The 13,059-nt window shown below is 43.1% G+C and overlaps 2 protein-coding genes across 51 annotated transcripts in view; one reads left to right on the plus strand and one right to left on the minus strand.

Annotated features, from left to right (window-relative positions):
- The window catches only part of SERPINC1 (serpin family C member 1), a 24,018-nt gene extending 16,040 nt beyond the window's left edge, over positions 1–7,978 (plus strand). Inside the window, exons 12-13 of the transcript XR_015274023.1 lie at positions 6,238–6,363; positions 7,879–7,978. The gene's annotated coding sequence lies outside the window, so the exon portion shown is untranslated. The remainder of the gene's footprint in view (positions 1–6,237; positions 6,364–7,878) is intronic.
- The window catches only part of ZBTB37 (zinc finger and BTB domain containing 37), a 21,309-nt gene that overhangs the window by 1,623 nt on the left and 6,627 nt on the right, over positions 1–13,059 (minus strand). For 9 of the 50 annotated variants that reach the window (XR_015273997.1, XR_015273986.1, XR_015273999.1 and 6 more), the window contains 3 exons: positions 12,753–12,852; positions 9,502–10,542; positions 2,520–2,626 (listed from right to left, as the gene is read on the minus strand). Coding sequence is in view for 6 of the 50 variants with exons in the window: in XM_086842664.1 (XP_086698790.1) it covers positions 10,054–10,542; positions 12,753–12,852 (589 nt within the window). In the remaining 44 variants the exon portion in view is untranslated. Of the gene's footprint in view, positions 1–340; positions 2,627–8,882; positions 10,543–12,752; positions 12,853–13,059 lie in introns of those variants that run through there. The other 41 variants (XR_015274012.1, XR_015274011.1, XR_015274006.1 and 38 more) reach the window with 9 other exon arrangements.

Consider the following 13,059-nt stretch of genomic DNA (forward strand, 5'->3'; position numbering starts at 1 on the left):
CAGAGCCCCATGGCCAACCTGCAAAGGGTCACAGTAAGGAACTGGAGGCCAAGGACTGTGTGTACCCCAAAGGACTCCCATTGCCCCTCCCAGATGACATTTTCATTAGAGTCACTTTACAGAGCAGACTTGCATTTCTGAAACACAGAGGTAAGGAAAACAAATCTCTTTAAAGTGAAAGCTTTGTTGCTAGAGTGTGTTGTGTAGTGTGGTAACCTCAGCACTCCAAGAGAGAGAGGTAGTTACTGTCCTGTGAATACATTGCTCCTGAATGCAACTACGTTTCTGGAGTGATTGCTCAAAAGGAAAAAAAAAAAAAAAAAAAGGAAAAATCCCAAAATCCTGTGCTCTTTATTCTCTTTATTAAGTTATCCCAGTTAAATCTTTCTGGTGAAGATATACTTGACTATACCTCTAAGAGGCTTTTGTATTTTAGAAATTGATTGTCAGTTAAGTTTTTTACAAGTTTGTTTGATTAGCAAATTGCTGTACAAAGCCACTTCCTTTGTTAACTCTTAAAACTTTCTCTCCCACTTCTCAACTATCTGTGCCCTGTTGGGGGTCATGTCCTGTCTGCTCCTGCAGTAGGACAACATTTCCTGCTCTGAGAAGTTTTAATGGAAAAACCGAAAGTTTTGAAAAGAGCTACAGATATCATATTCACAGTGTTGTGCAGGAAAGTTGGGGGGACACCAGGGAAACAAGGGGAGCTCTGGGGACAATGGAGTCACAGCTCATGGAAGCTTCAGCTAGTGTTTAACACACTAGAGACTTGGGAAAACTGCATTCATTCCCTTCCCTTTTCAGACTAAAGTAGTGCTTTGATCCAGCCTTGTCATCCATTGCTAATTCTCCCTGCAAGTGTGGGGCATGAAGTGAGGAATATGTTACTGCAAGAACATACAGGTGCATGTTATTTTCCTCCTCATTCAGCTTCTAATAGACCTTATTCAGAAAAGTCTTTTTTGCCACCCAGGATTGCTCTTGCCCATTCTAAATGTCAGCCATATTACCCACCAACACAAAACAACCATGCCTTATTTGAACAACACTCCTCTCTCCCTTCCCAATATTCCTTACTGGCACTTGCTCCATGAAAACACTGCCCTGGAAAAAACTGTCTAGTGTCAGCTTTCTTCCAGTGCCTTAGGGAAGCCCAAGGAATTATCCTTAAGCAAAGGGTATAACAAAATTCTACTCTCAATCCCACTTGGGGTGCTTCCCCCAGTAGCACAACCCTGGCTTAAGAAAACTTCTAACACATGAGAAAAGTGCCTGCATGCCACCTACACCCTCCTTCCCTGCATCTCTGGAGATCCAGGCTGTCCTGTACAGCCTCTGCAAACACACATCGACTGAAAGAACACCCTGGGGCTGGAGACAGCCACGGTGGGGTTGGGGCTTCATGCCTCTTCCCAAAATCCAATCTGTCAGCCCAAGAATTGCACAGTCCACTTGTTAGTGTCACCCACAGCTGCCACCCTCCTCCCACTGGCCTCTTGCAGCCAAGAGTTGTGTTCAGTTACCAATGCACAGGCAAGGAAGGATTCAGGAAAAAGCTTCACAGTAATTCAGAGAGTTTTACATATGTAAACTCTCAGAAATACTCTCAGAGGTACAAACCCCCGTATCATACCAATGCCCAAGACATGTAGATGAACAAGCAGAGCCAGGGAAACCTCAAGAAACAGCTTTTAAAACTTGACCAAATGAGGAACGAATTCATTGCCATCATCAAGTTAATTTGTTTCTTTCAGACTAGTTTTGTGACTCCTCGTCCTGCCCCAGACTCAGTAATTTCTATTGCAATTCTAGCAGAAGACATCCTTGCCCGTGGCAGGGGGGTTGGAATAAGATGAGCTTTAAGGTCTCTTCCAACCCAAACAATTCCACAATTCTGTGATTTGAGTAACTAATTTCAAATGTATTTTATCTTTTTATACTGCCACTTTCTGTTTTTTATGATCAGCAGTAAATTAATCAATCCAACTTCATTTTTCATTTCTAATTAGTTTCACAGTTTCATAACCAATGGTATTGGGTCTGACTGCAAAGGTAATGGGAAGGTTTAAATAAGTAAGCCTTACTGCAGTATAAAAATAATGCAGGCATTTCACCATAGATCTGAGAGGAAGGGTGTTAGGTACATTAACAATAGCTAAGCTGAAAGTCTGCAAAAAAAATAATGCACTGATTTTTTAAGTACTGCCTTAGGTAACTGCAGTAAAATAATAAATCAGAGTATGTCAGATTAAATAAGGAACTTACACAGGAGTATTTGAAAATACCTGAACGTGTTTCAAAAGCTTAACTTATATGAACTAGGAAGGCCAGTAAAGCTTCCCATTTTACGTGATAAAACTAAAAATAAAGGCAACAAAAATACAGCTTGGTGCAGTCTAATGGAAACAGGAACTTGGAGGCTACACTCTCCCATAATAGAGATTTCCCAGCCTCTCTGGACAACCAGATCCAATGCTGTTTGAGTATACTCACAGTGAGATAATGTCTTATCATACCTAACCTCATTTTGCCTTGTATAAACTGCTGCCTAGTGCTGCTTCTTCTTACCACCGTGTGCCTCCAGGAAGGGTCTGGCTCCATCTTCTCTGCACCCTCCCCTGAGCTGTGGAGTTTAAATAGGAAAAATGATATAGGTAAAGGAGAAAGCACTAAAACAAAAACAAACTTCAGTGTTCAACACTTGGAGAAAACGCACAAAATAGCATTTTGAAGTCTGGTACCACCCTTTCCACCCTTTACTTCTCACCCTTCAGTTCCTTCCAATGGAGTTTTTGAAATGCTCACAGCAAAACTGCCCCCACAGGGGACTGGCCCTTTTTTCTCCAGCAAGTAAAACACTGGTGCTGCTCAGCTGTCATGTGCAGGATAGGCATCTTTGGACACCTGTCTCACAAGGCAGCAGCATTTTCTGCATGCTTCTGCCCCGTGCAGGTTCTAAACCCAGCATTTCCCTGCCCACAGCATCCATGTCATGCCAGATACATGCACTACCTCTTCCCAGTGATGCTCTGCTGCTGTTCCACCTTTCTACCCATCCCCCTGTGCAGTTCCAGTGCCACCAGCACCAGCCAGTGCTGAAAACAGGCAAGCTCTCTTATTATTTCAGCTGTCTTCTTTCTCCCTAGAGAAAGAAGAGCCACTGCCAAGCCTGCAGGACATATTAGAGGTGAATTTGTTCTTAGCACTTGCTAATTCCTCAGAAAGGAAATTATTCCCTGACACAAAAAAAAATCAGCAAGATCTTATCTTTAAATCCATTCTTCCCATTGGTGACAGCAGAACATGCGCCTTCACAGAAGTTATTAACAAACCCCCAAACACTTCTAGACATCAGAAAATAGCAATGGCTCATTTCCTAAAACTTTAAATTAGACACTAAATGCATCAGTGGCTGGTTTTGTGGCTTCCTTCCCAGCTCCCACCTGTGCCAGATCACAGTTTGATTTACTGATTTCTACCATTTTATTTCTAGCTTTGCCAGAACGCCCTTGTTTTACAACAAAACTGTTAAGGACCATGAAGAACACCTTCAAAAGGCCCCCACCATCCAACTTTACCCAGAAGTTTCAAATTCTTTCAAGGCTGCAACTCCCCAGTATCACAAGTTCTTAAGTCTTACTTGTATCCATGTTTATGTCACCAAAGACCTTTCAGAATTCCCACATAAAAAAAGCTCCTCCTATTTCCAAGAGGATCATTTCACAAGCTGTAATACTTTGGTTTACAACTGGATTAAAATATAAATTAAATAATAATGCTAAATGAGTTTATATTGAAACACACTATATTTGTTTCTATATGTGTATATACAGGTATGTGTGTGTGCACTCCCTAATGACAGCTAGAGGAAGCAAAAGTCATTCTCCAATGGCTTTCTACTCTTCCAACTAGCATGGTCAGCTTATCCATTGCAACAATTCCCTGTGCATAAAAGCTAATGAAACACTGGAAGGTGGTGCTGGCGACCAGCTGGATCACACAGACATTCAGGAACAGAAAGACAATAAATTATAAGAAGCAGTAGTAACTTGTTCACAGTTGGGCTGAAGATAATGTTATGGGAAACCTGAATTGTCTACAGTTCCAGGAATAAAAAGCCAAAGGTCACTGAAAGTTACATATAGATATAATGCAGTTAATTCCAAAAGCAAATATCAGATCTGACACAAAGAAATGGCAGAAACCATGTGGAATTTCTCCCAGCAGCCTAAACTCTGGTACCATCAGATTCAGCAGGAAGCTTTCCAATACCTCCATCAAAACCAGAATTCATCCCAAGGATTCTCTGATCACTGCCTCCATCTCAGCAATGGATATTTTCCCAAATAGGAAGATTCCCTTAAACCAACTCAATCCTACATCCAAAAGAAATGCTCCCAGTCCTTTCTTGATTCCATCAGCCCAAGCATCACATTCAATCTCTCCTAATTCCCAGCCTCTGTGTTTTTCTATGTTTGCCAAGCCAAAGCCTTTCAGCAGATGGAAATATTTTAGAGATGGTAGGACTCTTCAGATAATTTTGTAATCCACCTGAGTGGGTTCCAGGTTAGGAATAACCTAAATTCTAGTAAGATTAACTGCAGCAAAACTTTGGCCTGCTGCATTTTACTGGTTATAAAACAATACCAAAAAAACACAGCAAGTCTACTCCAAATCTACTCTATTCCAAAATGTTCTGGTAGACTTTAGTTTCAAGAAGTAGCCAGTATTGCTTGCATAGTTTTAACTTCTATTTGGTTACAAATACATACATATATATATACACACAGGTACATATGTATTTTAGATTAAAATATCCTGTGAATGATAGTGATTAAAATAAAGATTCTGAGCTCCTCTTTAGGCCCTTTAACTGCTGATATCAAAACTCTGTGCATGGCTCTCACCTTGCGACAGAAGCAATGTTCACCACAATTATATTGCTATGGCAGTGGATTCCAGGCTTTCCAACTGCAGTCCTGCCCACAGGCTCAGCTCCCTGGGAAAACTCAGAGCCCAGACCTTGGCAAAAAGCCTCCTTGAGTGACAGCTTCTTGATTTATAGAATAGTATGGGGGTCGGAAGGGACCTTTAGAGGTCATCTAGTCCAACCATCCTGCCATGAGCAGGGACTTTTTCTATCCCCAAAATATTTCCAGCAGAGCCTGAACAACATTTGATGTCACTAATCTGCAGAAACATTTATATGCTGTCATGGCTAAATTGGCAGGCAAGTCATGGATCAAAGAGAATATATTGGTGAAGTTTAAATAATTTTAAATGCTGTTTTTTATTGGCTTTTAAGAGGCACAATCCTATCTACCTCCCAATCAACCTACCACCCAAATCAATGGCGCCTTTGCAGCTGTCTTCCTATTTATAGATTGGATTCTGCAGGAGACATGAAGTCTGCAGCAAATAAAAGCTACAACTCTACTCTTGCAAAGGCCTTGTTAGGCTGAATCACGCAAAAGTGCCAGGACTTTACTCCAAAAAAGTAATTCTGCTTGGAATCACTTCCTGAAATGGGCATGTCACTGTTAAGTGACATTCCTATTGCAGATGTGTGGGATGGAAACACAGCCATGGAGCTGTCACAAAATGAGAGCAGGACAAGCAATGAGAACAGACAGAGCTGTCCTGTCCATGTATTTCAACCTTGAGCTCACAGAGGGCTGAAATCCTGGCCCTGTGCCCTCTGCACTGAGCCAGCCCCATGATGCCTTTCAGAAGGGCTGCAGCTTGTTCCCAAAGCTCTGAATAGCTGTCTGATGGGAACACGGTCAGTCACTGCCAACCTCTCTGGGTTTAAAACAGCGGCAGAGACACAACATGCTTTCTGTTCTTCCCAGCACCCAAACTGAAGTTAAATTATACAGATCACAGCTTGAGAATATTGTAGAGAAGATGATGGTGGATAATGCTGAGAGGACAAGCAGAGACTGCCCTTTGCACCAGCTGCTCTGGCTCTCACCGGGCTATCCCTGGATCTTACAAAGTTAGCTCTAAGCATGTTCTTAGCCTCCTCTAACAAATTCACATCCCAAAAAAACTCTCATTCATCCCTCTCTAGCTGCTGGAAATAAAAAGTACAATTTGTTTTCACATCCTCTCACTGTATTTTGGCCTTCTCCTTTTCCCAGCTTCACATCAGTCATCCTCCTGAGACAAAGAGGTTTATCTTTTCTCCGAAGTAGCAACACAGTATTAAAACAATTCTTGCTATTTTCACAGCTATTCACAGGGAACCTGGCAGCACCAGGGAACAGCCATGGCAACCATCATTTCACTTGGCTGACACTTGGCACCAGGGCTTGCTGCAGGCTTAAGGAAATAACCACAACTCTTCACATTTGGGAGGTAAGTTCTTTGACAGCAAAGAACTATGTCCACCTCCAAGAAAGCAAACTGTAAAACCAGAGTGTGTTCTCCCTGTTGCCTGAGGCAAGAAAACAAATGGGTTAGTAAGCCCTAACTCTAAAGCAGATAGAAATGTTATGTACAGAGGTATTAAAACATCAGAGTTCTCTTCACATCCTCCTTAAATCACAGTTGAAATCACAGCTTTGGGAGAACAAGATGCAGCTAGACATGGGAATGCAAAGCTTTGCCTCAACCCATCACAGAAACATTCACGCTTGGAAAGCTGGCATCTGATTCTCCATAGCTTTGGTGCAACTGCAAAGAGCCACACCAATGCAGAGGCAATGGGACACAGTATCATTCTGTTAGGGAAAGCACCTCTAAGTAGCTACACCACTGCCAGAAAATTCATGAGGTTTTCCATACCTTATACAACCTCCAACCCCTTTTTTCTTGAACCTTGGTCTCATCTGCACTCAGAAAGTCAACCACTGAAAGAAATGTTTAATAACAATTCCTTCAGAACTGGTTCCAATGTCTAGTGTGGATGGGCCTGAACTGTTTTCAGCACTGTTCAAGAAATATTAGTCATCATGATTCCCACACATACATACAGATCCATTAAATGCACAGAAATAATATCAAAATGATTCCCACTACCATACCTTATACTGACTCTAGCTACAAGCTATAAACTTCACCTCAGCGAGGCCTGGGCAAGAATATTGGCTCTTTTGCATGCAATCAGATATGATCATTTATACAGTGGCAACCTCTGCACAAAAAAAAACCCAAACAAAAACAAAAAGAAAAGCAAACACAAAGAAGGAGAAACTGAAAACCTTTCACAAGCTTTGTTTTCAGCTTAGTAAGGTATGAAGGACTAATTTCATGATTTTCACCAGGCCACTTGAAGTAGTGAATCAGCAAACAGGATTAACTGTCAGCATCCTGTATTGTTTGGATGCTCTTCTGTTCACAGTATTGATACAGTAAAACAAAAACCTGCTCCAGAAACTCACAGCTATGCCATGGGAACAAAGGCATTCACCATTTTATGTCAGCCTTTCTTCACTACGGTTGCCACCTGTCTCAGAAAAATGTTGCTTGTGTAGCAGTTACTGCACCTTCACCCTTCTCTTCACAGCAAGCTTAGCAGGGAAACTTTCCCACTATATTTTTATATAATATATGTATATAAATAATTTTTTGTTTTTTATAGTTTGGTAGTATTCTTTAAAAATTTCTATTTTAAAACACTTAAAAATCTTTTATGCAACTAAAAGTAACTTTTTATGCTCTCTAGTGTGAACAGGATAGGATTTCAAAGTTTTTAACTTTTTTCTTCCATTTTTGGTAACTTCAAAAGCTATGACTAAAGCAGCGTATCTCCACTCCTCCCTGCACCTTGATTGCAACAAATCCTACCTTGGCCACCCTCTCACCTCATCCTCTGTCACAACTCTCTGGCAATCTCACTCTTTTGTTACCATGATGTTTGACCTTTACCAGGAAACCTGATGGAGCTGGTTGTTTGAGTGGCCAAACCACTCCCTGTGTGATGGATGCCCTTGACAGGAGAGGAGGAAGAAGGTACAGAAGGAAAACAGAGGTGAAATATCAGTTCTGTTTGAAACGGTCAATGAAGTGGTATTTTGCAGGTTCCCAGCTCAGAACACCGGGAAAGGTTCCTCTTGTTACATCCCTGTTACATATGATACTGGCACCGAGCCCTTCCCCAAACACAAAAACACATTAGAGCCACATCTCTTTTTGAGGGAGAGATGGGAAGAACAGTGAGACACCTCACATATAAAAAATCTATAAAGCAAGGCAAGAATACATCACCCTTCTCCAAATTATTCCCTCCAAAGGGGCAGGAAAATGATCCCAAGTACCAATTTGCAGATGGGTAAAGCAAGGGCTGGAGATGTTTCCATGTGCACAAAACTGCAGTCAGACAGCAGGTCAAGCTATATTGTCACTCGGTCAGTCTCCAGCCTGCTAAGCCCCCACTCTAACCACTCATCCAGCTTTCTTGCTGAAGCAAGATGAAGTGTTATTTCTTTTCCAATGTCTCCTTGTTCCTCCCATCACCTTAAGGTTCAGAACTTCACCCTTCCTTATCATATACACATTATACATCCTCAAGAGTACTCCTTCACCAACCTGATACATGCAACCTGTTGTTCCCCGCCTTCATCATGAACAACTTGGCATCAGAACTAGAGAAAACTTTAAATATTGCATATTTTTTTTAAAAAAAGATGTCAGAATATTTGCACTTATCTTCCTGTCCCATGCTTTTCTGGTTATGAACCATGTAAGCCGGTGCAAACACCCACAATACACACGCAGGCATATCTCTCCAGGTTTGCTAAATTTGCTCTAAACATCAGAGCTACTCAGAATACAAAAATGTTAAGCCCATGCAAGGGGACAGAGTTGTGATTGCTCTAGGAATCATCCACTATTAAGTCTCCTGAACTGTTATAAGGAAATAGAGTAAAGTTCTCTTTTCTTTTTGCATTTCATTGATAAAAAAGTTATCAAACTAGTTTGTAGAAACAGGTTTAAAAGCAACCACCTGCGATTGCTCGGCTGTGACAACAGCATTGCAGTATTCCCATATCCCATATTGCTGTTCTAAAAGATCAAGTGCGTGTCAAGGGGGAAGCAGGGGTGAAAGAGGACTTTGGTAGCCAGCCTCTAACTCCACAATTCAGCAACTCCAGAAAATCTCTTCCTAATCCTTAGCAACACCTGAAGCACGACAGTGCTCCAGCCAGGACCTTAGAGTGGTCTGAGCTCTCCAGTTCAGCTCCAGCAGAGGACAACCTCCTCTGGAAGACCTCTCCAGCCCTTCTCCCAATGCATCAGAGTCCCATGCAAACCTCACAGCTGCAAAATTCCACTCTCAGTAGCTGAAGTGCTTCCTTCACATTTTGCTGACCTCTGGAATACCACTTTGTAGCTGTGCCCACTTTAACAAGGGGCACCAGGGCCGCATGCCTAGAACAGGCAAGCCCAAAGCCCTAAAATAATAGTTTAAATAAAAATGTAAGCCACATGCCTAGAACAGGCAAGCTCAAAGCCCTAAAATGACAGTTTAAATAAAAACATAAAGAGACACACCAAAAATAAGACACGGATAAATACACTTGGGCAAGGCAGGTTCCACCAGGACAGTATTTTTGTTTTCTTTGCTTGGCAACTACCTGGGGAAGAGAAGAAGGCAACAGCCCCTTGCCCCTGCTCTCCCCTCGAGCGGGAGCAGTGGATATGGCTCTGTGGCTGAACCTGGCACTGCTGGCGGGATACCCTGCTGGGCCACAGCGCTGTCCAGAAATACAAATGACTGCTTGTCCCAGATCACTACAGAACAGTAAAAAATTTAAAATGCTGTCGATCCCTGAATAAGAAGTTGATTGACACAGTTGTTTTGTTTTTCTCCAAGAGGAGGAGGAATAAGGGAGAAAAACATTTAACACTCTATTGGTGTGTGTGTGGGGGTGTGTGAGAGGAAGAGAGAGAAAGAGATTTTTCTATTTTGGCAACATCTTGGTAGCTTCTTTCTGTTCAGTGGTGGCATTGCACTAATTACAGTACCAGCCTGCCAGGTTGGTGCTGACTCTTTAGAGCCAGGAATGGGAACAGTCCTTTCTCCTGGGACTCCACAGCCACATTTCAATCTGGCCCGGTTGTGGACACAGATCCCTGTGCTGTCTCCCCCACTGCCACAGCCTCTTCCTGTGGAGGAGATTCCTCCTCTGCCTGCCCCCGTGATGTGACGGTGGTCTCAGGGGAGATGCTATGGGGCCCCTCCAGGGGCAAGCAGCCAGGGTGGTTCTTGCGAAAGTGCTGGTTGAGGATGGCCTGGAAAGGGAAGCTTTTGCCGCACACGTGGCAGTGGAAGGGCTTGTTGCCCGTGTGCTTGCGGATGTGATATTCCAGCTGATCCTTGCGGGTGTACTTCTTCCCACACATGCGGCAAACAAAAGGTGTGATGCCCATGTGGAGCCGCATGTGCCGGTCCAGGCTCCCCTTCTGGTTGAAGGATTTGGCGCAGTAAATACATGTGAGCCGTGGGTTGTACCGGAACCAGCGCTCCGAAACCTCCTGCTCCCGCAGATATTCCACGTAACCACTCATTCCAAGCATGGCTGATTCCTCCCCCTGCCAAGGAAATGGCATAAATTTAAATAACAAGCAGCCTAAAACAAGTTGTGGAGAAGATCAGGCCTGGTCCTGCCAGTAAAGCATGTGCCAAAACTCAAAATCAGCAACACTAATGTCTGCAACCTCAAGCACACATTTAAGTGCTTAACTGGGGCCTTGGGGCAGCAGACAAACAAGCTAACAATTAGAAACCACTGCTACAGAGGCCCCTTCTGCCAAGCCATTCCCTGAATCTGGTGAAGAAAAGACAGCCCTTCACACAACGGCACCTGACCACCAATTCAGTTGTGGATCACATATCAATACTTGTTACTTTTTAAAAATTTGTGCCAGTTTTATTAAAACACTTGGGTGTATCACCTTCTGTTTTCCTTATTAAAAGGAAAGGGAGTACTACTTAAAAAAAAAAGAAGCCAAGCTTGCAGTAAAACAAAGGAGGAGCAAACCACAAATCACATCTGCAAGTCTTCAGACGTAATTTTACACAGGTATTTATTCACATATCACTTAGAGTTCATTTTATAATGAGTCTAGTTTGCCTGCCTGGCTGTGTAACTCATCCCAGCCCCATGGCATTGCAGGCAAGGATGTGCCTGACCCAATTTGCATAGCAAGGACTCTATTTTCTGAAGTCACACAGACAAACAGCCAAGGGCAACCTGAACCTCAAGCCTGGACTCAGGACAGATACTTCTGGCCATTGTATTCAGACTGAGCAGACACACACGGACTCCAGAATGCTTCTGTGCAGGAATATCTATTATCTACTCCCCTAGTGCTGTTTCCCAGAGATGCCAAATGTGGAGAAGCAACAAATGTAACAGCAGGAGGGCATCTCCTCCACAAGCCAGGGCTCTACTGGCATGAGCAGCAGTGTACTCATGCCAGGTGCTGCTGAATCCAGCTGTACAGACATAGGGAAGCTGCTGAGGATTAAAGGAGATACACAAAGCTCTGGTTCTTCCTTTCCACTCTACCATTGCCATTGGGCAGGGTTCACAGGCAGGCTATTTTAGTATGGGTATCACAATGCCAAGAGAGTGGAAGGAAGACACTTCCCCATAGTGTGTAAAGCCTAAGGTTTCATGTTTGAGGCTGCCTCACAATGGAGAAATAAGAGCAGCTGTTCTGTAGGCAGAGCTAAAATTACTTAGTATGTCACATTTCCCCTAGAGGGCTGGTTTGACCTGAAATTTTTGCAATGTCTTCTGGGGACACAAAACAAAGCTTTGCAAAACAAGAACAAAAAGGTATCTGTCATTTTATGGAAGTGTCTAACAAAGTCAGCAGACAGCAATCACAATTTCCCCCTCCTCACTTCACTTGGTCTCACACAAGGGCAAAGCAGCCTAGTATCTCCTTACCCACCTCCAGCCAAAGTCCTTTGCTTACACACTGACACATTCCCTACGTGCCAGGCTCACAAGAGTACTTCTGTATTGTGTTGGCTGACATGCTTGCACTACAGTGGCACTGTGACACTAACTGGATGCAACTAAATTAGATCAAAATGATAAGGCACAGGCATTAATACCATGTCCTACTTTGCTGCACTCTACTAGCCCACTGCCTTCCCATTTCTGTGCATCACTCCCTCCTGCCCCAAAACTGTGCCCAAGAAAGCAGAGAATTCAGAGCTTTTATGTTGCCAAGTCCACTGTGCAACACAGTCACTTGGAAAAGACAGAGACCTCTCTAAAACTCCACAGCTCTTTGACACTCCACCCCAAAAGGTTTATTGGTCTAGTGCCTGGAGGGCTTTTGGAAATGGTCTTGGTACTGGCATAGAAAGGTTCAGCTGTTGTCACCCATCTTCCACAGAAGCCAAGACACACCTCCTCCCTCTGCTCAGTCATTTGCTGGGAGCTGTTTGAGGTCAGATCCAGCTCTGAAGGCAAATGGGGCTTCTCCTCAGGAGTTGGTGGCCTGCTGAGAATAACAGTGGATATTTATGCCCTCAAACAACAAGAGAAACTCCTTTTGTTTTCCAGGTATCACGCCAAAATCCCAAACAGCCAGAATCAGTTTTAAATCGTAAATGACCAGCACATGTTCTCCTGTGAGCAAATATATCCTTTGCCAAAGTAAAAGGTCCTTGTATCATACACATTATTGCTTGGAAATACTAAATATGGCACACTTCATCACAACAAAGTCCCCTTCACCTTCAAGCCAACATATACTTCCAAATGTCTTGATCTGCCTACCTGGGAACTGGGTTGCTTAGGCTCATCCATCCGCCCGGGAGACTCGCTTTTTGATCTGTACCGCTCAGTCACAGCAACCATGCTGCCAGAAGGGCTAAATCTGTGGGGTGGGGCAAGAACATAAATAGAATTTCTAACTGGCATCAGGTCACTACAGTATTTAGAACAATGGATGAGTAATAGAGGCACCTTTATAGCATCTCTTCATCCTCATTAGCTAAAACACTAGAGGTGGAACAGTGCAAATATAAATGAAAAACCAAATCATCCCGGTCTATTGTTTCAGTCTGAACATCTGAAAAATAAA

Source organism: Cyanistes caeruleus, chromosome 9 (assembly GCF_971803275.1).
Source record: "Cyanistes caeruleus chromosome 9, bCyaCae1.hap1.1, whole genome shotgun sequence".
NCBI classification, from domain to species: domain Eukaryota; kingdom Metazoa; phylum Chordata; class Aves; order Passeriformes; family Paridae; genus Cyanistes; species Cyanistes caeruleus.